Below are 27,170 nucleotides of genomic sequence, written 5' to 3' on the forward strand. Positions count from 1 at the left end.
TTTTCTGTCTTTTTTTTTTTTTTTTTTTTTTTTTTTTTTTTTTTTTTTCATTCTTTAGAATGTACAGAATATAAGGAAATGGCAGCGATATTCTTTGCGAGAGCGAACTCTTTCAGGCTTCCCTTGCGGTGAGCTTCACATTTTTCAATTACGTATATCAATCCACGTTCGAAGGTACATATGCGTTGCAAGAAATATCAGACAGCAATTATCGTTCGAGAAGACGAGAGGCGCAGAAGAAGATGCCTGAGAAATTCATAATGCGACGGGTGCACTCCTCGCGGGAGGGGCGCGGATGCATACTTACGGAGCGCATTTGCCGTGACTCATCGCTCGCGGCTTCACAAGCGCGGAGCGGTGCGTAGAATGCGAAAGTCGAATATACCCATCTCCGTCTTGCGTGTCGTTATATTGTGCGTACATGACAATGCTGGGGGATATTGCACTATTGCTGCACCGTTATAACGACCGGAGAATGTGGCGAACGGTAAGTCCACAGTGGCTCTCACAGCGCAATTCTTTCCGAATCGTATATATAAAAACTGTATTCGGACTGAGTTTACGCATACGTAATCGATGCGACAAATTGATACGATATCAAATATCAACTGCAGTATATTTTACACAATGATTATGGATTATATTATTATAAATGAAACAAAAATCTCTCCGCTCATTTCAGATCCCGCTGAATCTTTATTTATTTTAATTCTTTTACATTTAATTTAAGTTAATTTAATTTATTGCGTATGTGTACAAGACTTACATAAAAACACGCGAATAACGAAGGTGTCTTATATGTATAAATTGATTTTTGATAAAGAATTTGCGTATTTTGGATGATTCCATTCTCCCGAAGAAGCTTTTTGGAAATTTATTCGTGCCGATAAGCCAACCCAGCATGGATCCAGCCATTGTTCGCAAAAAGATACGTGTTTGTACAAACCCAGACGGCGATACTCGCCACATTCGGCACAAAGGACTCTCCGGAGAAAAAAAATAGCGGAGATTCAGTCTACCAGCGATTTACATGGAAATTAAAAGGAGCACTCACCTGAAACAGAGAAAAAACGACATTTCTTTAGCCACACGATCGTCGCACAACGAATTACAATATGAATAGGCGAGACGAGATACATCGGACCCCTTTTAATCACTAGCCCCCGACGTGTCCTATGCCCACTATGTGTCCTCTGCCAACTGTCACGCGACGGCATAAAAAAACATTAAAGGGATTACCTATATCGTTTTTTCCCCACCTTTTTCTCGCGACTGACACATGAGTTATCACGATCGGTAATCAGCAAACGATTTTATTATTTGTTGTAAAATTGGCACATGAAACATATCTAACCAAAAATGTTAAAGCTAAATAGCGCGCGCGAAGCGCGCGTCTGTAGTGTTTAGTGTTACATAGGCGAACAAACGACTAACTATGCGACAGGTCGCGCAATATATTTGCCGCGGCGCTAATTGCCATGTAACTGTAGCTAATAGCGGAAATGCGTACATCAAAATAAAATTATCTTTTAATATTTTAATCTGTCTAACAGTTAATACAATGATAGTCCTATATCAATTTTATCAAACACCGACAGAGAAATCATATTTTAAGGAATATACGGGGGAATATAACTGCAGTTTTGAACTTTTTATTACAATTGTAAATTTTCAAAATGACTTCTGATTCTTGTTTGTTTGAAATTAAAAATTTTGTCATCTTCATTTTACAGTTCTTTATCCGAATTCAGTGAAGAACAGCAAAAAAAAAGAAGAAAGAAGTGTTTACCGATTATACTTGAAACGATAAATAAATTATAATTAGACTTCGACGAAGCGGCTCTCGATCGTTATTCGGCTTGTTTCTTTAATTGCGACGGAATAATAATTGTATCATTATTTACCAAACGTCTCGTGCATATTTATCGGATGAAGGAAGAAACGGAAAGAGAAGGAAAGACACGGAGACGAGGAAAATGCGTGGGCATCGCTAATCAGGAATGGCGCCACTCGAGGCGGATTATCAACCTGCGAGTCTGCGAGGTGCGCCGATAAAAGTGTGCGCGAGATGTGCGCAAGGAAGAGGACCAGGGGAAAACGAGCGAGAAATGAGATCCTGTAAACTCTTGGCGCGATGTAAACGACCGCGCGATAGTGATCGCGAGCCGCTTACATCAGAGATTCGCTACCGCACTCACGGCGCATATGTAACGAGACACATGAGTAGAAACATGACTCGCATCGTTCGCAGAATGTGCCTAATTTTGGTTCATAGAGAAAGATGTTCGAGAGTTCATGGTAATAAGAAAATCAAGAATAACACTTTCAAAATAAGAAAATCATTATTTTTCGAAAGTTATATACAATCTTTATTTTTCAGAATAAAGAGAAAAATTTATTTGATAATCAGAAGATCAAAAATTTAAATTTTCCGAGATATTAAAAGAAATTATCGCTTTTCTTCAAGTGTGGACTTTCATCTTATTTTCTTTATCTTCATTTATTTGTTATCGTACAGTTGTAATATTAAAGGACATACGCAAATAAGAACGTAAATCATTGCTTTTGTATGCGATAAATCTTGAATTTTCTATTTTTATCGAAATGTCAACACGTAATTAATAAGAGAATCATTAAGTATCAAGAAACCGATAACTCCTGGAAGGCCGATACATATTGTCGCGGGAAAAAAAAGTGCCACGAAACGGGTCACGTGAGCGTATTAGAATGCTAATCCTTGTGTGACAAACGCCTGTAGGATAGTTAGTCCTTACAAAGTACACGAGATTGCGCGCCGCTAAGTGATTCCTCCGTCCGCAAGGACACAAGTCAATTATCTTTTTTCCACCGATTTACATCTTTTACTGTCGTTCTACGTTTTATACCACCGATAACAGATATAATAAACGATGCAAAAAGTCTTCTCGAAATAGCGTCCATGAATTTTTTGTGTCTGCCAACTGCGCAATTTAAATAATTAAAGACGCAATGAAATAAGTTTGTAGACGCTATAAAATCTAAATTAAAAAAAACGATAAAATAATAAAATATAATATAATATTTCAAACTAATGTATGCAAATTATATTTATTCAACAAATATTATTTGTTTTATTAAAATGTATTAATTTATAATTGTTATTAAATACAATTATTGGATCGAATTTTTCAAGCATTATTCTCTATAAACTTCAAACGTATTATTATGAATTGTTATGTCTGTGAAGTTGGCCCCTCTTTTTCAAAATTCGGAAAATTTTATTAGAGTTCTGGATTTCCCAGAAAGAGTTCTAGAGTTCTCTGTAATTTTTAAAAAGAGTTCCGTCATCTAAAGTGGTGAAAACACCATTTTAAAAATGGGGGGGCTAACTTCACGGCGCCCCCCATTTTGGAAAAAATGAATTTTTTATGGTATAAGTTCCGGATAGATTTTGTTGAGTTCTAGAGTTCCCTATAGGTTTACAAAAAAGTTCCGTTCAAATAAGCCCAAAAATCGATGTCAAAGTTGAACAAAAAATTTCCACTTAAAAAAAAATCAGTTTTTTATAGTAGATTCAGAAAGATTTTGACGAGTTCTAGAGTTCCTTATAGGTTTTATAGCGCTACGACCAATATTTCAAAAGTTACAGCCTTTCAAAGGGTCACACCTCAAAAATTTTTTAAGTCCCGAAGGGTAATTTTTTTTTCGGAAATCGGCAGTTTTTGCCGGAGTTCTGGCTCTGTCACTTTTCCGCCTCAAAAAATTCTGGGGATACGGGAAGGTGTTTCAATTGCAGTAAAAAAATATGAAATGCGTCAAACAGCATCCTTGGAGTGCTGCGTTCTAAATTCGTACAGCGGTTTTCGAGTGCGTCAATATTATGCGTCCAGAAATAAATACGCAAAGACGACGGCGATGAAGATGACAAGAGTGAAGGAGACGCCTGAATTCCCTCAGAACTTCTACTTTGAAGCGGCCGCGACAGATCGGCCGCATTCCGTTATCACGTGCAACTCTCGTAAAGTTAAATGATCCAAGCGCCAGCTGCAACGCGAACGGTCTAACGGGATGCTTTAATATACAGACTTCTCGATTGTTTCTATAAAAAAAGGATTTCGTAATCGCGCTAGTAAAAAAAATGCCATACCTACTCGAGAATTAAATTAATTAAAAATAACTACGGTAATATTCTCATGCATCATTAAGCGCGCACTTACGCAAAACGTTTTCAATACTGCTTCGTGGAAAATCGACGTGAGCGAAAGTTTAAACAGATTTCGAATCGCTTAAAAAATATTACATGCGTATAAAATTAAAGGTTGCGATCATATACTCGAGTAAAAACGTAGAATTTGTGGTACTAAATTATATTGATAATCGACATTAAAGATTAAGAAAACGGTTCTTGCAAAAATAATGAACAAAAAAAAAAAAACGAAATCCTGCTCTTTATTTATCGCATATGCGTATGTGTACTTTACATATGTAATATTTACGGAACAGTCTGAGTAAATAACGCAGCGTGCGTGTATTATTACCGGTAATATCTTTTTTCTTTCTTTTTTCGAAACTGATGACTCAGGAATGACATTTTCCCTTCGGAGCCAGAGAGGCGCGCGCGTGTCGCGTTGCATACGATTTGCGTGACATTTCTGTGACAACAGAAATACGATTCGATGGCTAGACTACGTCGTGAAGGCGATATTCGACGCCGCGGTGACCGGCCAGTCAGGTTTACATCTCGGCACGGCGATACCTGTACCCCCGATGTGCGTCAACGATCATGTAACTATGCAAACATGCAAACGAGACGGACCCGCTTACATCGAAATTACTATTAATTGGAAAAAAACGATAATTTGATATTTATACCAATTTTAAGGCAAGATCTACGCAAGTGACCTTTAAAAAAAATTTATTTTTTGCTTTTTTGCAATAAGGATAAAGAATTTTACTTTATATACCCCAAGGGGCCTTAAGGCTCCTGGGTAGTCACCGCGGCCATATTGGATTCTTACTATCGAGGCGAGGAAAAGACCCAATTTTGTTGTGCATGCCATTTTCAAATAAAAAGACATTTCAATAAAACATCACTATAGATCGTTTCAGAACACTTCCAAAATTGGCCGAAAACTACCCTTTTCCCTCGACAATAAAGAAACAGCCATAAAACGAAGCCTAAACATACGGGACAAACAGCCGTTTAACGACTATCGAAAGGAGGTGAAAACGTTCCTTCCGCATGCAAATCTTACTTTTCGGCCAATTTTACGAGTTTCACGAATACGTTAAACGTTAGAGCACAAGCACAGAGCAAATAATAAAGAAATAGCTCGCACAACAAAATAGGTTGTCAACATGTCACAAGACAAAATTCTCCATTGGAGAGAGTGAGAGGAGAGAGTGGCGTCGCCACCGTCAACGCAGAGTTCTCGGCTCAGGGACCAGGAGCCTTAAAAGGCGTTTTGATGGGACGTACCCAACCCTAACCTCCAATTCATCCACTACCTTACTGTTTCCCTCTTTTGGACCAACGGTTTAACGTCTCTTCCGAAAGACGGAGCCCAGTTTTCTCCGCATCTTGGGAGGGGCGCGGTTTTTCGGAAAAAAACTTTTCCATGTTACCATGGAGTCCATGGACTCGAACCTGGTTCCTCAGATTACGAGTCTGGCGCTCTACCACTAGACCACACCGCCGTCCTATTTTTTTGCAATATATATATGCTATTATTAATATGATTCTGTAATAATTTTAGATTTTATCGCTGTGAAAAGTTATTACGTTGTTCCGTTCGTCCAACGGATATTAATTACCCTTATAGCGAGAAACTATTGGTCGAAATAGCTCTCTTCATCATGCTCACGAAGATCGAATCAAGCGCCAATGATTGGATAACGCTCAAACAACGTATTTACATATTTATGTAAATATGTTTAACGGAGGATCAAGACTGTATATTAGAATCATTATTATACGCTCTTATATGTATCATGCGAATACTTTTATCGGTAACAATTGTAGCATTAAATCATGCTACGATCGCTGGATCTCTTATTTATCTCCGGGCCGTTTCAGCGAGTCCGGAATTCACGACTGCAATTACACTAATCCTCAAATGTGAATGATACGTATTGTTAAGCTTAAGCTCCCTAGCCGTCTCGTCGTATTATGGCCGCAAATTAAACGCATCCGGTCTCCGATCCGACACGCGGTAGCTTTTGTGAAGAAAACTCTAGACGTCGATTCCATAAAAATCGACCCGTTAGATCTCCGAAGCGATACATCCCTTTGAAAGGTAAATAAAGAACTAAGGTTACAGGCTTGTAAGGACCTCCAGCTCTCTAATGAAGTCGTTTAGTAGCAAGAGCTCGTACTCCAATTAGCTATGTAGCGATTAACTGACTCTTGTTTCGTACACAATTTCCATTAATATCTCTTTCGTTAATTATATTATATGAACGCAAGAACAAATAGAGAGAAAATTGCAGGCCGAACGAGCGATCCTAAATTACCATTAAGACAAAGATCCCGACTGCGATGAGGTAGCTAACAAACAAATGTAAATTTCTCTGAAGGCTTCGTACGAAAACAGCGTTCTGTCTCCCAACTCTCGGCAATTTAATGCTGGTTACGCTTAATGGCCAACCGCTTGATTGTCTTAACAAGACCACTCCTTCCTTCAACCTGTTTTTTTTGTTAAGCTACCTCGAGGATAAAGAATGAAGGAAAGAAGTCTCAAAATACAAAATTGAAAGACGCTAACCGTAAAATATACAGTAATTTTTTAATCATTTAATATTATTTTTTTGGAGAAATGGAAAAAACATAATATAGATATAAATTTTTAATTTATATGGAACGAGTTTGTGGCAGAAAAATAGATTAAACATATTCTGCGCTTTACAATAAATGTTATTTCTGCATAAATAACCTGCCGGAGAACGAGGTAAAGGTCAATTGGTGAATTTAATTTCATAATAAAGTTATTAATTCCAATATTCCAAATGAGAATGAAATGCCAATGTTGTACGAAATGTCGAATCTCACGAGTATTAAAGATTCTTAATAAGGTAAAGGCCCAGTTACAGGCACTGTCCTAGTTTCCGGCACCGACGGTACATTTATATTTGTAATAAATAAAGTTTTCGTCAAATATTAAAAAAATTACAAGCAAATTAAAGAGCGTCTTTTACTGTTGATTATTGCATAAACACTTTTTTTTAATGTTTCGTACTTAAATTACCGACTGCAGTGAATGGGGCGACTCGCGCGTTTCAGTGGCTCCCGAAGGGCATTCCTAGGTGACACACCTTAGTGGTAGCGAACGTCAAACTGCTGATTTTTAGTATTATGTAAGTATTAAAACGTCATAATGGTTATATGAACATGTTCAGCACGAATCACATTATCGATTAGATAAGTAATAGTTTATCTGTATGTTAGTTTTTCCCTTAAATTCCCGATGCCAAGAAGTGCGTCACGTAATGAAGGTTACGTTTCACTTTTTGGCACAGAGTTTGTAATATGTTGCATCATCAATTTTGCTTTATTATTCTAGAAATTGAGGTAGATTTATTGATACTTGCAACTCGAAAATTTATAATAAAAAATATTTTTTATGAAAAAAATAATTCTAATGAATTTTTATGAAATTTGTTTGAAATTTATTAATTATTCAACACATTTTGACACTTTTTTTTTACGCTACAGATAAAGTTTGTTTTCTGTGTTTTATTTTCACCTATCTTATTTTTTGTATTTTAATGTAATATATAAAAAATCTGTTGTAACAGAGTAAGCACAGATAGAGAAAAAAGTGATGGAGATTTTGGACTCTTCGAAGGTAGCTAATTTATCTCATATATCTTATATTATATGTAGTTTTTGCATAGAGGTTGGCAAAATATAATACCTACAAGAGAGCTAATTAGTAATTAAACATTGATTATTACAGCTAAAATTATACGCAGGACAATTTAAGTAACTGTGACGTCTCGAAGTGCCGAAAATTGGGCCCGTTGGTGCCATAAAGTGCGGCAGAGCACTTCGATAGTGTCAAAAACGCCGGCAGTAACGAGCATTATAAAAATAATTATTTATTTATTAGAACTGAATGTATTAACTAAAAATATAGGTGAATCTTACTCAGAAAGCTTTAATGCACGTGTTAAAATATAATAGTTTGTTTGGGGTTTAACAATATATCGCGTTCGTAAATAATAGAAAATCAGGGCCGCTGCTATAAAGGTGCCTATAACTGGGCCGTTTACCTTATTAAAATTCAATTCTCGCGAACGACTCTAGCACGATGGACGAAGACAAGAGATGGAGAGGACTAGAGAGACTGAAAGGGAGAGGGTGTGTAGAGGAAAAAGATCCGAGAGTGCCGCCTACGGAGAGCGGATGCCGGGTCGGCGGGGTCACCTCTCCGGCAAAATGAATCTTTTATGCCTCTCTTATGAGTCGCTTTTACGACGCTTCTTCGCGTCCTTGCGCATGCGAGAACGAGGCGTTTCTTTCTCCAGACTGTAGAGGAGGAAAAAATCAGCCCCGGATCGGATCACCCGATTCACCCGTACGTTGAAGCGACTGAATGGGATCAGAGCATGAATTGAATTCTCCAAAAAAAATTTCAATTGCATGAATAAAACATTTAAAATTGCGCGTATGAAACATTTAATTTTAAATAAAAAAATTTTATGTGTCCCCATCCGCTGCAACTTGCGGTCAATGACCAAGCAATTGAGCAAGTTATGTCCTTCAAATACTTGGGTATCGAAATCTCTTCCTGCCAGGACCGGAAAAGTGAGATTACTACATCTAACTAAGAAAGCGGCAAGAATGGCAGGGTGCCTACGTGACCTAATATGGAACAACAGACACATGAAGAGAAAAGGAAAAGTCCGGATCTACAAAACATGCGTCCGACATATTCTGACATACGCAGCCGAAACCAGAGCAGACACCGCCAAAACCAAAAGCATGGTACGGACCGCTGGAGATGAGGGTACTAAGAAACATCGCAGGGTACTCTCTCAGGCGGGACAGAATCCGAAACACGAACATCCGGGAAATCTGCGAATTCAGGACGTGGTTAGATGGGTCAGACAGAGAAGGAGAAAATGGAACGAGCACGTATCAAGGATGCAAGACGACAGAATCGCAAAGATCGCTAGGGATGGAAAGCCCCACTCCAGGCGTCCCGTGGGAAGACCCCCGAAATGTTGGACGTATAGCTGGACGTCAACTTCACAGGAGGAGCAATAATTGGAAAAACAGGCTTGGCCTATTTCAAGAAGAAGAAGAAGAAGAATTTTATGAGTAAGAGAGAGTACGTCTGAATGGATTTCACATTATATATATTTCGTACGGAAATATTATTTTTCAGATAATACTTTTTCGACAAAAACAGGGGAAAAGAAGGAAGGCATAAATGTATCTCGAAAATGCGGATGCGTAAAGTATAATGTAGGTATTTGTGCAAATCGTCTCGAATTAACGGCCGCGTAATATGACAGGATAAAAAAGGATGATTTATATAGGCATTAGAAGGAAACAGCCGCGGCCTACAAAAATTCCCGACTTCCTTCGGGCTATTTCGGACACGAGGGCAGCTCCTAATGGGGGGTCGGGGCCCCGAGGGTATCGGGCGCGACAGTGGGAAAGAGGGAAAGGCGCGAGCACAGACATAAAATGGGGTAAAAGCGAGAAGAGGAGAGGAGAGAGAGAAGAAAAGGGAAGGGGAGGGAGGAGAGGAGAAAGAGGAGAGAAAAAGAGAGGAGAGAGAAGAGAGAGAGAGAAAAAAAGAAAGAGAGAGCGAAAAGCAAAAGAAAAGAGAGAAGAAAAGACGAAAAAAAAAAAAGAAAGAAGAAAAAGAAGAAGGGAGAGGAGAAGAGAAGAGAGGAAAAAAACGAAACGGATCTCAGGCGAGATCCTATCTCTCTCTCTCTTTCTCTCTCTCTCTCTCTCTCTCTTCCACTCTTTCGTGCGATATATTGATATTAATGTGGTCCCAACGGCCATGGAGCATCCGCTTAATGAGAACGATCGTCGCTCGTGCCACGAGCCACCCTATTATTCAATTTAACAACGCAATCCCACGTGTCCCGTGACGCCTTCTAATTGGCCTGTCGGAAAAATTTCTAGACGTGTCCTCAGACAATCGCAAACTCTTTAAGTTCTCAATAAATTTTTGAGAAACATTTTGTCGGAGATTATGAAAAAAACGGATTTTTATTGTGTAACTAAAAATTGTTTACATACACCGTTAAATTCGTAGTTATACTCAAATTATACTCAATTTAAGTCATATTTAACCATTCGTGTAGGTTGTCGCTGCTCCTACTCAATACGTCGTCAATTTGACTAGAACAATGTTAATTTAACTAAACCAATGGAGTTAAAATAATACTTTGTTTTGTATCAAAATAATAAATTTCGACACACAAGGTAGTTAAAAATAATAAAATGTTAACTCAAGGTATTGGTTTAAATTTCATCTTTTTCACCTTTATGTTTTCATTACTTAATACTTTTTTACCTTTAATTTTACCTTTAGTACCAAGTTTAGTACTTAACCCTATTCACTCCAACGTTTTTTCCGCCCTTTTATTCCTCCAACCATGCACTTTCGAGTCCCACGTGTTTTTTAAAATGTTAATAGCTTTGAAAAATTCTCCAAAAATTATTATAATATCTTTGTACCTTTGACTAAAAATCAATGTAAAGAAAATTTGGAAATCATTTATTTAAATATTTTTTTACAACAATTATATGTTGACAAACACACGTTACGACTCGTTTTACTTAAAAAATCATAACTCATGAACAAATTGACGAAACTTAATGAATCAAAACGCAAACTAAAGCTAAAAGTCGTGCAAATGAGAAAAAAATATGAGATAATTATTAATTAAATAGGAATACTTAATTTCGTCGCCGCAAATTTGGTAATTTTTAAATGGTACAGAAGGACTTTAAGGACTTAAAGAATGCTAGAAAAAGAATTTCTGAATAAGAAAAGGCGAATTTGAAGTGTGACAAATATTTTTCATGTAAAAAATTAATTTTTTTTATAATTGTAGCTCCTCCCCACCTCTTCCACCTGCCTCTGAGCCATAATAGACCTCTGTGGAATGTTAAATTTCTTTTTAACGACAAAAATATTTTTAATACACTTAAATTATACACAAAAATACATTTTTATCGGAAAAAAATACTCATTTACCTTTCACACAACACTGACGTAATCCTCCAACCATGCACTTTCGTGTCCCACCAAGATTTTGATTGCTCGCCGTTTCGAGAGTAAATGAGCTAGGACTTTGAAATTTTTACCTGAGGTTCCCTGCCACAATAACTTTTTTCCGGCGTGGAGGGGATTCTCCCACGATCATTTGTTTTCCGGAACAAACGACTATTAGAAATTCGTGGGACACGAAAAACATGGTTAAAGCGAATAGGGTTAACTAGTGTATCCAAAATTGTGAAAAAAAACGCCTAATTAAGCCGTCAATTATTTCCTATTAAAATATATTGTAAATATCATGCGTAAATTTTCTTAATGTCCCCTCTACTTTAACAAAAACCATTAATGTATGCGAAATCACTATTAACGACGTGTCCATTTTGGCACGTCGTAGTAAAACTGTATGAAAATTAATGAAGCGTGAAAGAAGCTATAACGTGACCGAACCAGACGAGACAAATGCTTTTCTATTACGAGGAAACTATTCTAAATATAACGAGACCTAAATACAACGTTGGAGACAGAAAAAGAAAGAGAGAGAACGATGTAGCCGCGAATCTTACGAAGAAACTGATTATGAGTACTTATTATAAGAGCAGCTTATTAATTCTATCAATATTCTGATAGAATTTCTGATCTTCATAACGCAATCAATTTGATAACGTCGATATAGATTCAGCTAAAAATATAAAACATTCTTATCTCATCTTTGATAAGTTGTGCTAAATCAAGGTAAACATAAAAATGACAAAACTTCAAAAACAGAAAATTTTTAGATTGGATAATTAATATCCTCTGAGAGAGAGAGAGAGAGAGAGAGAGAGAGAAAAATAAATATTCAGTAAATTATATATAAATCTTAAAATAAATAATATATTGATGCCAAAATATATAAATCAATATTCAATAAATACTAAAATAAAAAAATATTGAATTAATGAGAAGAGCTAATAAATGTTAAAATATTTAAAAATATTGATTTCTTATTTAAATTTATTTTTAATTTGTAAACATTAATTAATTTACTACAATTTATTAAAAATTCTGCAAATCTGCCAAGGATGCATTCGGAAAAAAGCTATTATTCTTCAATTTTGTCAACTTTTACGAGAATTGTACAAAGATGCTTCTCGAATCGTGGAAGATTTTGCGCGATTCGACCGTTTTTGCGCATTAGCATGTACAGAAAGTAAAAAAGTTGTTTTGTATCAACACAGAAGATATAATTCGCGTTTCCATTTCGCAATAAATACAGAGGGACACGCATGTGTAATTTCAAAATGACGTTCGCGCTGACAGAAAAAAGTAATCGTTTCGCAGCTGCACACGAGTTTAATAAACCAGCAGAGGGACTCGGTTGTTTGTCATTATATAAGTCATCACCAGCTGTTCGCGGGATTCGCCACCAGCCAAAAAAGATTGCAGTCCGCCTGAAAAGTCGGGCATAAACGTGGCGACGCGCCAGAAAAGTCGCCGCGAAAAATACATCGTGGCAACGCACTTTTTATTTCTCCCGCTTTAATCATCTCGAAAAAAAAACGCTCCTCGCGTTCGCGCGTCGTGCTGCGAGAAAGACGGTCATGTTCACGGCCAAATATTCGATTTAATCCCAAACGCGAATCGCGATCCCAATCGCGATCATGCCATAAGCTTTTAATTCAATTATATGTGTTGCTAATAACATAGGTAAAATTAATTTTAATTCTGCGATTGTGATGAAATCAAGTTTTTCAAGAGTACAATATGTTGAGACATCTGTGTTGGAAGAGTACAAAAATAACGAGTCTAAAAATTGCTTTTATAAACGCAAGTAAAATTTTACGCGCAAGTAAAATTTCTTTGATTTAAACAAATAATTCTCGAAGACTAAACCATAGTGTACTAAATCGATTTCTAAAATTCAAAAAATATATAAGTATTTAAACAATGGTGGAGTTAATTTGAGACCTACATTCCGATCGGTGCTATTTTCAAGAAAATTTTAAATTATACGACGAAGAATTATTTCATTATTTTAAAAAATAGAACGCGACACGGGTTCATATGACTTTTCGATCGGAGGTTTTACCTTCGTGTGAAGACCCGAGAAGAAGGTACGCCGCGGCACGGAATACGACGACATGTTGATCTTATTGACGACCATTGTCATGCTAGCTGCCAGATGGATTTCCTTCTCGCGATACGTCGATTCCAAGTCCGAGATCTTCTTTTATCCACTCGTTCGTCCTCCCTCGTGCAGCACCGACGTGATACTTCCGCGTCGAGGCCGACACGTTTGTGTGCTCGTCTCTATCAAATGTACTTATCCGCACGCTCCGTCTCGAAGTACTGTGACCGTCTCAGAATTTTCGTCGAATTGCGTTTCACTGGGGAAACCATCAGCAGGTCGGCAGTGTCGGCACTGGGAAAACCTGAAGAGCCAGGTTCTCGGGCAGAAACTCGCGCGCAAAGAGGCAGTAAACGACTCCCGTTATTGGAATCCGTGACGGCGCAAGAAGATTTCCTCGCGTACCTCCGCTATAACTTTTCTCCCGAGGATCGCCACGTGAAGATTCGTGAGAACGATCAGAGCATCCAGGTTTTTTTCCGAGCTCGTTACGTGCAATAATACTGAATGGAACCCACCGGAGCTCGAAGATATCTCGAAGGGTCTCAATCGCTCTCCGTTCTGGAGATTTATATTTACTTCCAGGCGCTCGACACACCGCGCCGAATAGATCTCCTCTTCAAATGTCACTACTTGGAGATCCCATTGGAAGTTTACTTAGGCAAAGGCCTGTCAAACTGTCGTTTTCATTTCTAGCGCCATGTCGAATGGAGACACACATTAAAGAGTATTCTTCTTCGACTATACTGTCGCCCGAAGAAACGGTGAGTCTGATGCGTTTCAGAATCTCGTACTTATCTTCGCGCGCCGCGAATCACGCTGGAACGATTTCTTCTCCGAGGAGCGCACTCGACGAGAAAGAAAGCCTAAAGTAAGCTGGGTAACAGCAGAAGGCTATTGTGGTACCTTCGAGTCGGACGCGCACGAGAACACTGAAGGAACGCTCGTCGGCGGTGTTATATATAGCCTCCCTACCCCTGGCTCGCGAACCGAACGAGGTTCTCCTCAGGCCTCAGGTTCGCACCGCATCGCGGGACGTCGGAGTCCGTCGGACGGCGGGTAACGGCGGCGGCATCACCGTGACCTTCGAACCCGGAGGGATGTGTCAAGGGACACCCCGAGGAGGGATAGAGCGCCGACCATTGGAGGCTGGACAAAAAGATGACCGTGGTAGGGTGGCCAGAGGCCGGTCGCAAAAGCGCGAAACGATGACGAGGAGATCGATTCGCCACTCGTGCGACGCGACATGTCGATCCGATGTAGCGCGAGAGAGCGACCAATGTCAGCGGTGCGGAAGGTGGGGAATGTTACCGGGTATGGGTGACGAATGTTCGTTCCTCGCGGTGAGCGTGTGTAGGAACGACGATCGTTGCTGAACACGCTAAACATATGATGAAATAATTTGCGACAAGTAGACAGGTACTTATTATACGGCGATTATCATCGGCGCCACCGTAACTTCGAAAATGTAGCTGTTACGGCGGAGGTGTTACTGGTGCTTTCGTGAAATCGCCGAGTACCTCTAGCGACACACGATTTTAACGAAGTGAAATGCAAGTGTAATGAAAAGTTTTGATGTTATACATAATTTCAGTTATGACATCAAACTGATCTCTTTTCTCGTCTCTGCATTTAATCTAAAATTTAATTCGCTCAACTTCCTGTTTTCGCATAATTCGGCCGAAAAGTAAATTTCCTTTCGGTCGCACGCTTTCGTCGAACTGCACATGTGACGGAACGCAATGTGTACGTGAACACGCAACTTTTTTGCGACACTTTAAAAGCGAAACGAACGTCAAGCGAGTTTTCATCGCTTTTCCTCGAATTTCTTTCTTCACGGATGTCGCAAAAGAAGGATCTCTTATAGGGATTTCCAAGGGAACAGCTGACGGCGTTCGAGAAATAACAACGAGGATCCGATTAAGGAGGTCAAGGAATAACGCACGCGCGACAAATAGCGTATCGGTCGATGTTTTTTTTACGCTAAGACAAAATTCCGGCGAAGCACCGCGAAATTGGAGCGGAAGCGAATTCCGCCGTGGTCAGTGACACATGGTGTAACTGATGGCGAAATCCGGAGAGACAATAAATACACACGACAAATAGCTATATGTATGTCTCATCTCTTTCTCTTTCTCTCTCTGTCGCGGCGATCAACAAATCAAAAAATGTATGCACATTAATTAACTTTATTTAATTACTTTTAATAACAATTGATATTTACCTGATTAACTCATTGTTTTAAGAATGAAGAAAAAAATATGTATTAGTAAAAAGATGCTATTTTGAAAAAATATATTTCAATTCTTGTTCGAAAAGGATTTCGTCTCGTGTTATCTTATTTGAGAAGCCAAATTAAGAAAAAAAATCCTTCTCGCAGCGAATCCTGTCATCAGAAAGATCGACAGCGTAGACGGTTGGCGTCGATGAATCAGGTTCGAACGTCTCGACACCATTAATTCCGAACGATGGCAACGACGGACGGCTTCGACGGCTTACTTGCGACGAGCGCTCCGGAAAGAAAACGATAAGCAGCAAAGTGAAGAGAAAACACGACGACAGCGAGTTGTGCGTGCGATTTATTTTCGCTCCTACGTGCATTCGAGAATACAGAATGTCCCGTGGCGAACGTTTCTCCAGATGATAGAAGCCGGAACGAGGAAAAAAAAGTATAGTTTTCACGTAATTTATATGAATTTCGAAAAATCGAAGAATACGTTATCTGATTTCTTTTGCAATTTTGTCGACGCATAGTTTCCGATGCACAAGCTATTTTAGAAACCGCGACCTTAATTGAAATCTTCCCAACATCCGCAACGTAAAAGTAACAAAGTCCGGATTGTCAAATCACTCGTGACGATTACCGCTGTTGACACGATGTCACGAGATATTCGCCCCGTCATTCGTGGTACTTTCACCTCGTGTCGATTATTGTTGAAATTTCGAGCTCGACGCGTAGCCAGAGTCATCAGATTAACCACGATTATCCTATGAATTATTTACTCAATGAGGAGTGAACAATTGCGACGATAATTTCGTCACCGAGTATAAAGGAGAAGTATCCTATTGGGAGAGCAGTCTCTTTTCAAGCGGGCCAAGGCCGTACTTTTTTCAAGCAATCATGATCCTTTTTTCGCCCTTTCCACAGCTATCAATTTAGGCCTGTTTCGACATTTCGTACGGTATCATGACAATGCAGTCGTCTTCTCCATTACAGTATACCGTTACAGTGTAATATCAATTATTTCTTTCTCATATAATCCGTATTTTAATCATAATTTATGTATGAAATATACATAATATTTTATATTTTCTTTTTTCCCCATAATTTTGATCTATATACATGCCAATTTCAAAATGTGTATGTATAAAAGAATATAATTATATAAAATAAAAATATCTTGAATTATTTTTTATTACTACTAAAAAGGTTGAGATTAAAACTATATGATATTATATATATTGAGAACTTTTGCATTGTATTCTTATAAATAATTATATTCTTGTCACGCATTAGACCTTCGTTCCACGAGCGTTTTTTTCCAGTAATAAGCATAAAATATTTAGAACGGAATGGTTAGTTTTCAAACTGAAGCCGAAAAACAGTGTAACAGAGAAAAAGAGAAAAAAAGAAAGAGAAAAGGCAGACGAGAGGATTCGCATATAACACTCGTGATGGATGTGAATTGCTCTCGGTGGCAGTAATTTGCGTCTTTTTTCCTGTCTTCTCCGCTGCTTCCTCCCGGCATCGCTCCTCTTCCCCTCACCTGCTCGATCCATCTGTTTGCTTATGTAATGCTTGTGCAATAATCACTGGCGTTTGAGCAATTGACTGCCCGCGGCGGTACCGTGACGGTCCCACGATGATGAATTAAAGAAAAGAAAAAAAAGAGCACGGCGGGGGGAAGCACTCTGTGTTTCGTCTTTCGTCCTTTCTCGGTCAACTTGTCGAGCTTGACATTGTAACGGCAGGATTTATGCCGTCGCGTTAATCTACCACGTTTCCGCTTCGCATTTCTCATAATATCTGTGATATCTTGCGTGTAGCAATCGTGTTGGACATGTGATAAATAAAAAAAAGAGGAAAATGTATCACAAATATTCTGTAAAATCATTTTAGTAATTAAAAATTAAGTTTATTAATTAAGAAATTTAATTTAATTACTTCAGTTATAGATTGTGTGTGAGATTTAATTAAATTTCTTAGAAACCTTTCTCTTGCACTAAAAACGTGGCATTTCGACGTTCAAAAGGATGATTAGGCATTACACCAATCATTAAATCTTTCGTATTAATCGCAGTCAATTGTATCAATCATTAAGTAAAAGCGTAACTAATAGAGAATCTTCATTGGTCGGGTAATTTTTTTATAGAAAATGTAATAAATATGATAATAGTGTAGTGTATGCTAATGAAATATGGGCAATAAAATGTAATAATGGAGCAAATATAATTGTACTAAATATAGATTTTAGAGCGAATGTCGAAACACGGAATAATAATCGTGAATTCGCGATAAAATATGCGAAACGAATCAATCACGCAATCTGAACGCAACTCTATCCTATCATTTCATATAGCGATTTTATTACAAATGAAATCCGGTCAGGAGAGTTTATCGTTCTGTATTCTTGGAAAGAAGGCGCGTATAAGAACGCAACGAAGGTCGTAAAAGATCAACGGAAAATCTAATAACGTGCACTGTGAAAAGTAGGTGCACTCATAGGTACTTATTGGCTGAATTAATCGGAAATCGAGATCGCGAGGAGGGTGACATAAAGCGATTTTTTCCAAAGGCACGGTGGTGATAAACTGCAAAAAGAATTGTCCCATCGCGAAAAGAGAGAAAGAGAAATTTACTTATTATTGATGCTATTAAATTTGCAAGATTACGCGCGAACATTGCGCAAACGCATGATGCTCGACATTTACGAGCGATCTAATCATAATTAATGATAGTGATGTAAGAGATTCTTTTCTCTCTTTCAAACAGGGACTAGCGAAAGTGTGACAAATGCGACTTTAACTTATCATTCTATTTCTTACTAAAAGATAATATTATTTTTAATATTATCAAGAAATATATAAATATTTGAATTTATACACTGCAATGTGGATCTGAATATAAACAAATAATTATCTAATGAATACTATTCAAATGCATTATCAATTAATAGAACATATGTGAGTGAGTGAGCTTATGTGCGTACAGTACCTATTCGTAAGAATTCCATCAAATTAAACATTATAATAAATTAAGATTTATATATTAAAATACAAATTAAAAATTTAATCAGATATTGAATTATAAATTAGAACTCAAATTAAAGAAAAATAGTAAATTAGAAATTAAATTACATGTTAGCTAATAATGTTAAAATATCGTAAGACTTGTGAATTATAATGTTAAAAAAATACGAACACAAGATTTGAGAGTACTATATAACTCCAGAGATAAAAGTTTCGATATTGAACTTTCGTTTTGCTTGCGCGTATTTTTCTTGCGAATATTTTGGCGCAATTTAATCGGTATTAAAATTGGGAACAAATTAGCTGCATTTATAACTTCCACGAGATAGCTTGGAATTTTTCCAAATTTACACAAACGTGTTTGCTATAAGTACACCGAATCGAACATCGAGCGATCGTTGCCAAACACGTAGAGAATGTAAGCGTATCAAACACGAGTCAATTATTTTCATTTATAAGTAGAGGAAAGTCCCCTATATATTATGAGATAGGCTCCTAATATGCGACAGCGAAGTTTCTACTAAACTAATAGGCCCTATTTGTTGGTTCCACCATGAACTTATTGCCCTTGGGGTAAAACCTATTTAGTGGAAAATTCATTGTTTGATCGTGCGTGTAGTCGTTGCAGAGAAAGAAATTATGAAATTGGATGTTGTCAAGTGCCATGGATATGAGTCTTTAAACCTTGTTTATTATATCTATACTATCTATACTATTATTATAAAAGCAACAGGGTTTGCATTTTTTTTGTCCGCTATGATCTCGGAAACCAATGGACCGAATTTTTACCAAACGTATATGAAATAGGGGTAGAATTTCCCGGGGAGTGCTATAGGGTGTATAGTTTTTTGTTACCGATCTTCTGGAAACCGGTTTTTCTAATTTTTTCAATTTTTCAGGAAATAATTGGCCGAATCTCAAAGAATTATAGATCAAGCAGGGGCAGGATTTTTCGGGGAGTGCTATAAAGTGCATAATTTTTCGTTACCGATCTTTTTGGAAACCGGTACGGACATTTTTTCAATTTTTTGGGAATTTATTGACCGAATCTTAAAGAATTGTATATATGAAGTAAGGGTAGAATTTTACGGGGAGTGCCATGATGTGTACAGTTTTTGTTAGCGATCTTTTTGGAAACCGGTTTTTTTAATTTTTCCTATTTTTAGGAAAATAATTGATTGAATCTCAAAAAATTATACATGAAGAAGGAGTATAATTTCCCGGGGAGTGCTATAAAGTGTACTATTTTTTGTTACCGATCTTTTTGGAAACCGGTTCGGAATGACCGAATCTCAAAGAATTGTACATAAAGTAGGGGTTGAATTTCCCGGGGAGTGCCATAGAGTATATAATTTTTTGTTACCGATCTTTTAAAAACCAGTTTTTTTAATTTTTTTAATTTTTTGGCAAATAATAAGGGGGAAGTGGGAAGGGGGAGGAAGGGAAAAAAAGAGAGACTATTTGCGTGTCTTAATACACATGTTCTCCGGGGCGAAGCCCGGCGAGGCACGCTAGTAATTAATAAATATTTGGCAATAAGTTCTGCATGCAGCGATAGAGTAAGGTCGTGTTAATAGAAAAATACGGGATATGTTGAGTTGCTCAATTGTAGAGATTAGATTTGGTGATCGTGAAACCGCAAGGCGTGGTGCTTGTAACATGAGATACTCAGGGTACTCCTAATAGGTTGCTGGAGTATGAAAGTTATTGTATAGTAATAAAAGAAGAGAAAATACTATATTACGTTAAGGGAAGGTTTATACAAATTTATAAGACTGTGCTGACCTTGATTTGAGAGGGAAGGGTGGAGGGGGAAGATTAGGTACAATATTGAGCATAAGTGGGTTTACGATTGTTGCAAATATGCTTCTCCATTACATTTGTCTTTCAAAAACTTTAAATAAAGTTTTTTAATTGCAATATCATGTATTTTGCACTTTATTAGCGATTTCCCGGGGTTTCATATTAGGAGCACACTTTTGCGATTTTGTCAAAAGCTCATTTTTCACATTTTTCTAATTTTCAGCAAAATTAATATTTAAATTAAATTTTACATTTCAGCATCTTAAAGCTTATTAAATTCCCTTCAAAATAACCTACTATATTTTTCAATTCTGCCCATAGACTTTTCCGGCAATCACACAAAATAGATATGGTATCTCATAATCGGGTACTTTCCTCTATCCATATTTCTTTTTACGCGAATACTGCCTAAAAAGATATTACTTCTACTAAGTGGCTCTATTTATATAAACATGATTATTTTTAAAAAATATTATATCTTTGGAGATTAGATTTATAGAAATAAACAATTAGATACTTTTAAATTAATAGAAAGGATAGACTGTATTTACTTCAAATTCCTCTGCTTCCTCTTCTTCATGGTACTCTTCTTCTTCTTCTTCTTCTTCTTCTTCTTCTTCGTCTTTGTCTTCGTCCTCGTAAAACGCTTCTTGTTCATCCGGTGCTATTAGTATCACATCTTCTACTCCTTCGGGGAAATATTCCGTTATCATTCCTTGAGTTTCTTCGTCAACCTCTGTCACGAAAAACGGCTCGATGCCGGCGAAAGCCAAGAAGGCTTCTTCGTTGATCCTTCGAATTATGACTACGAACACCTCGACGCCCGTTTTGTATTTCACCTTTCGGAAATAATTTTGATTCGCCACAAATATCTTTGCATCGTTAAATTATAACAGAAAAGTATAACAATTTATTCAATTCTCCATTAAATTTATCGAAGTTAGTTTATTCTAGAAGGGGAATTATGCATTTAATCTAATTCAATTTTATCGGATTATGATTGAAGGAAAATAGTGCACCTTCTCGAAATCCTCGGGCGAAGACGCGAGACGTCTCGCGTAAGGCGGCCGATCGAATTCGAAGGCGCCGAAATATTCGATGGCATCACGATTCAATTCGTACGCATCTCGCACGATACTGAATTTCGATGCGTCGAACTTGAAAGCGCACAACGGCGGAGGAACTGCCGGCTCCTCGTAAGGATGAGTCTTCTCCATGTAAACTGGGAAGAGAGTCTTGAAGACGTGAACTTTACTTCTGGCCTATGAAATACGCATATGAAATTCCCTTATGAAATTCCGCGAATCGTGTTTGTAACAATCTCCTGCTTGCCATAAATTTTTAATAAGTATAATAATACTTTCTTGTAAACGCGATTATTAACAGTTATATGATTTGTACTCTCTAAATCTCATAGAATTGTTTCGCCACTAATATATCAGAGTGATTGCGATAGTCACCCCAAAAGAGAGGATTGTTACTCTAATTTGAATAAATATCTATTCATAAGGTAAGAGTAAATTTTCCACTCAAATTTTTATAGAAACTCAAATTATTCTTAACAATTATATCCTAGAATTTTTCTTGTCTTTATATTAAATTAATTTAATCCGTTTAATTAAATTAATTAATTTTTAAAGCTTTGTCGTCCAAGTACCTGGGGAGGCACCCAAGCCGCGGGGTGCACGCGGCGCACATCGCCCTCAATTTCCGGATCCGGCTCGTGCACGTGCACGTGCCTCTGCATGTAAGGTGCATCGTAAATCGGTCTGATTGCAGGTACGTCAGTTTGTAAAAGAGGCGGCGGTCCTTTCGTGACGATGCTGACAAGATAATTCTCGACGTCGTCGATCGCACGGATCGGGGACATCATCGAGTCGCGGTCCGGGCCCTCGTAAGGATAATGGACCGGCCAATCCGGATGGGGCGGTTTGCCTTTCAATCTCATCGCCATGCATTTCCCGGCGGTCAGCCCTGAAGAAGCGCGTTTTGTCACATTTTTCTCCTTCTTTCTTTTACTTTTAAAACGCTTTATAACGATACGTAGAAATGCGACTGTACATGAAAAGTGAATATCATGAATAGTAAATTATAGCGCAACATATACAATCCGTCAGTTATTATTACATCACGCAGATCTCGTGGTTATTTCTGATCCTGGGACCCGTCTACCCGATGCCGCACCTTTTATCAATTCCTCAGTGATGTCGACGCCGCTCTCGACGAACATCTTCCCGATCATGTCCTCATTCAGCTGGATCCGCGCTTCCTCCTGCACATCGAAGCATTGCCTGAAGAGATCCTGCACGAGCTCCGTATACGGCGGACTCTGCATCTTATCCCGGGGCCTTCCACGCTCGTCTTTGAAGACCCACGGATAAAGCACTAGCGCCGTTTGCTCGCACAACTCGGTCATCATTTGCGCCATGAATCGCTCATATTTCTCCCGTCTCTCAGCTTCCTTTCTCGCTCGTTTCTCCTCCTCCATCGCTCGCCTTTTCACCGAGACGATTTTCGTGAAATATATACGTGACTTTTTTTCGAGAATGCGCTTCATTAACCTCGCGACACTAGGTCGTTGCGAATAAAATCTCCGACAATAAGCTCGGATAAAAATGAGGACAGTTAAAAGAAAGATTTAGAATGCTCTACAAATGCTTATCAAACTATTATCATTGTACTATAGCCGTTGTCTCACAAAATATCACTGTATCTGATGTATCATTTTTCTCAATTATCAAAATATTACAAAAGTTAAATTGTAGATTACTTCTAGCTCTACAAAATCGATTCTGCTTCATTCACCTAATGGCTTCTTGCTTTTTCCATCGGATCTCCTCTTCGGGCGCCCGTTCATACACATCCAAACACCACTTCGGGGCTTCTAATTGTTGCACTCTCTTTATCTCATTCGTCAGCAGTTTCCGCAAGCTCGGACAGTGCGCCCCAAACATCAGATTCACCATCTTGCCGTCCTGCAGAAACATCCAGGCGGGTTCACTACGGCCTCGGAATCTCGCCAAGTCGTCAATGTCGTCGTTTCGCGCAATCGCGTAATCCACCACGTCGCCGCCTATCTCCATCTTGATCTTCCTCAGGGTGCTCACCATGGCAGCGCACGGTCCGCTCCAGTCCGAGTACACATCTACGACGATCAAGCCCGAGCGACTCAATAACTGTTGCCACTCCTCGTCGGTGCTCACCTCGATTTGTAGGGCCGCGGGTCCAGTCTTCTTCATGATATTTCGTCGCGGATCGCGATTACTGAAGAAACTTTAACCTCGCAAAAAAAGATAAGTGCTCTGGCTAATCGTGTGAAGTGTCGCACGAGAGATAAATGCAAAATAAAAAATGACACGAGAGCGTTGACAACGATTTTTTTAAGACGATTTTTTTCTGAAATGGAAGACTGACGTGTTTTCTTTAATGCTTGTGATGATAAGTATTTATAATTCTCCCTGTTTAACAGATTTAACAGATGAAAACTCTTATAGAGAAACACAACTTAAGTGTTTATTTTAACACATAAAATACCAAGAATTCGTACATTTACATATAAATTGTGTTATTGTAATTCTTAGAAACGTCGAATATTAACTCAACGCAGAAAAGTTAAAATAACACAATGACAATATGTTACATTAATACCAGTGTATGTAAAAAACTTCTACACGAATAGAAAGCCATTCAAATACAAAATGTTTTTTTACTGTTGTACATTGTCTTCTATTATCTTGATAAATTTAAAAATGTTTAATTTTTTCAAAACATTTATCTCACATATTTTCTCTTTTTATTTGGCACAATTTTCTGATTTTAACAATTTTAAAAAACATTTTTACATTTTTAAAGTTATGAAATGTTGAACACTTATTATTCACCTAAACATTCATCTTACGAAAATACCATTTACATTGCCTTGCATAATTATTTTATATTTTTGATATATTAAAATAATTGTGTACAACAGTTTTTCGTACCGACGCGTGTACTTGGCGACTTTATTTAAGATTTTTTTTTTTAAAGTAGTTTTTTAATGATCATATGTAGGGGAGATCGGGGCACAAACTTGACACCAGGCTTTTTGCCAATTTAAATCTATCGTAAAAACTTGCCTTCCCTACTGTAAATGCGTCTTTATGTGCTAGTATTATCAACGAAATTTGGTGACATTCTGACTACTCTTTCATCGAACTTTACTCTTGCGAATCTACCAATAAGTGATTTTAATGTTAAATTCGGTGCTCTGTACGAATCCGATAATAGTTTTTACATATTTTCAAAATTTTTATATTTTTGAAGTGACGAAAGTGAAAAACGATGTTCGGGGAGTCGACACCACGCTGTTTTATCGGCTCCCAATAACAAACAATGCTTGTCGTATGCAATATAGTCCATGATAAATGTGTGCGCAAGTCTAATCGCGAATTTACTTGCATAAATTATTTTTCAAACATGAGTTTAGATGAAAATAATTGAAAGTTCAACAATTTTTGTTTTTATTATTTCCAATAATTGTTTTACTTAATTCCGAATTTTTGTACTTTCTAAATACACGATAAACAATGTATGTTTAGTTTCAGACAATAAAAAATAAGTTCCAGATCAAATTGTGTCGATCAGGCAAAGTGTCGAGCTTGCCCCGGCATTTTTCAATTAAAAAATTTGTCTTAGCATCACTTTTCTTTTTCTAGGGGCAAAAGTAAGCGACGTACAGCAAAACTTCCTTAAGCAATTTTGTACCTGAAAGAACACTTTTTAAATGTGTAGCATTAAATTTGCTTGAAAATTTTAATTAATTGTTGAAAATTGCCTTTGAAAAAATCGTGTCGAGTTTGCTCCGGTTTCTCTATACATATTTATATCAATTATATCTAAACGATTAAATAACTAACACATCAAAATGACGATTGCGGCTCACTCGCAGAGACGCAGTTGAGGATGCAAATAGAAACGATGCCCGCGAACAGCGGGCGAGATAACAAGCGCGGTTGGCTTGTTCGAGCGTGAACAGATCTCGCGCGCACGAGCGTAAATAGAGTTAAGAGAGAAGAGAAGCAGAAAAGATCGAGAGCGTCGATAGTGTCAACGTCGCGTCGGCTCCGCGCCGTTGTGCGGCCGCGGTGGCGGCAACGTCGTTTAGGTTTACGTCCCTAATTCACGTCCAGCCGTGATAATTAGTCTCGGACGAGATCTCGAGACGACTCTTGACAGTCTTGACACATCTAGTCCCTTCCAGTGAACCTCTGACGTGACTCACGAGCGAGATACACCGAGTGAGCGCGATGGGAAATCCCGTCGTATTTTACAAAAGAACTCTCTGTCGTCAATAAATTGAGCAAAATTCACTTTAATAAAAAAAAAAAGAAAAATAAGCGTTCGCTAGTATACGCAGAAAAAATGAGCTTTTTGTGAGAGCGATCCGTGGCGCTTTTATGATTTCACCGATCCCGTCGTCGGAACGACGATGATTCACAAAGAGAACGATCGGATCAACGACGTTGTTACTCATTCCGTTTCCAGAAATGCTCCCGCAATTTCGCCGGACCCAACGGGCGCCATCCATTGTGACATCATCCACCCCGCGGCCGGAAGAGCGGTGAGATCTTAATGAAAAATTACGACCGCAATTTGCGAACGCTCGTAGCGAGGATAATGGGCGCGATAAAAATAGCCGCAATGATGTGACCGCGAGAATGCAACGATCGCTAATTGTTTGTCCTTCCGAAGAGATTTTTCGCGATTGTCACGTAACGCTTTGATTGATAATTAATTGTATAAAATGTTTCGCGTATGATATTTTAATATTTCAATCCATGATTTTTATTTCTGTATGAATTACCCAGTATTACTATCAAAGACGAATACTATGTTTCTATTACAAAATAATACTATATATACCTATCGAATTGCAATAGATTAGAAATTTAGAAATTTAGAAATGCTAAGAAAATTTCCCTCCAGTGTCACATGTTACATTAATTTAAGAGTCTCATTTTTCAACTCAAATATATCTTTGTCTTTTTTTCAAATTATCGAGAAAACAAAATATATTTTATATTATGAATATATTAATAATATCGTTGAATAAATTTTTATACTGAGCAAAGTCTGAATCTTTATGCCTATTATCGCAGCTAATCGTTGCGACACACGACATTGGTGTGATTTATCATCTTATTTCATATATGGTTTCTTTGTTTTTCAGTCCAATCTATTTCGTATAAATCGAGACAAAGCGCAGAACCTTTGAAAATCAAGCAGTGTTAATTGAGGTCATCGCACGTGCCGCTAGTATTGCGACATCGATCCCTGAGCCTATTCTTTTTTTGCAACGTCCGACAACAAAACACGGGCCATCATGCGCGCGTGTCCGACGATCGAGACCCCCAGACTCGATTTCCCGCGGAGTAGCACATTTCGATCGTTCAAAGAGTTTGTTGACTACCGACACGAGGATTCCGGTTTGCTGACGAATTGAAACGGCGACTGGAATTTGCCACGTTGTGAAAACTCGATTCTGAGGTTAATCGAGTTCATTCGCGGGCAAACTACACGAAGCGCCTGAGAAAACCGGGATACAACGACAAATAATCGCGCAATACGTCGAAGCTGCAGAATATGATCGTTTAATGTCCATTTCTACCAACGTAGGTTAACTTTAATCTCGGTTTAACTTACTTTTCATCTTTTTCTAGTTCTAAGAATTAGAAAAAGATAGAAGATAAGTTAAATCGAGATTGAAGTTAATCTACATTGGTAGAAATGGGCATAAGAGATCA

General features: G+C 37.9%; 2 protein-coding genes across 4 annotated transcripts in view; both read right to left on the bottom strand.

Annotated features, from left to right (window-relative positions):
- Positions 1–23,853, bottom strand: LOC143903561 (uncharacterized). The gene is made up of 6 exons (XM_077417244.1): positions 23,194–23,853; positions 22,573–22,883; positions 22,046–22,362; positions 21,408–21,650; positions 20,940–21,227; positions 1–1,054 (listed from the first exon to the last, which is right to left on the bottom strand). The coding sequence occupies exons 1-6, from the start codon at positions 23,625–23,627 to the stop codon at positions 1,016–1,018; spliced, it is 1,632 nt and encodes a 543-aa protein (XP_077273370.1). The 5' UTR covers positions 23,628–23,853; the 3' UTR covers positions 1–1,015.
- Positions 1–27,170, bottom strand: part of Sarm (sterile alpha and armadillo motif) — a 165,674-nt gene that overhangs the window by 52,457 nt on the left and 86,047 nt on the right. The window contains exon 1 of one of the 3 annotated variants that reach the window (XM_077417200.1): positions 13,297–14,269. The exons of the other annotated variants lie outside the window; for them this stretch is intronic. Coding sequence (XP_077273326.1) covers positions 13,297–13,377 — 81 coding nt within the window. The 5' untranslated portion in view covers positions 13,378–14,269. Of the gene's footprint in view, positions 1–13,296; positions 14,270–27,170 lie in introns of those variants that run through there. 3 annotated transcript variants of the gene reach the window in all.

This window comes from Temnothorax americanus, unplaced genomic scaffold (assembly GCF_048541705.1).
Source record: "Temnothorax americanus isolate GAGA-0224 unplaced genomic scaffold, ASM4854170v1 Scaffold48, whole genome shotgun sequence".
NCBI classification, from domain to species: domain Eukaryota; kingdom Metazoa; phylum Arthropoda; class Insecta; order Hymenoptera; family Formicidae; genus Temnothorax; species Temnothorax americanus.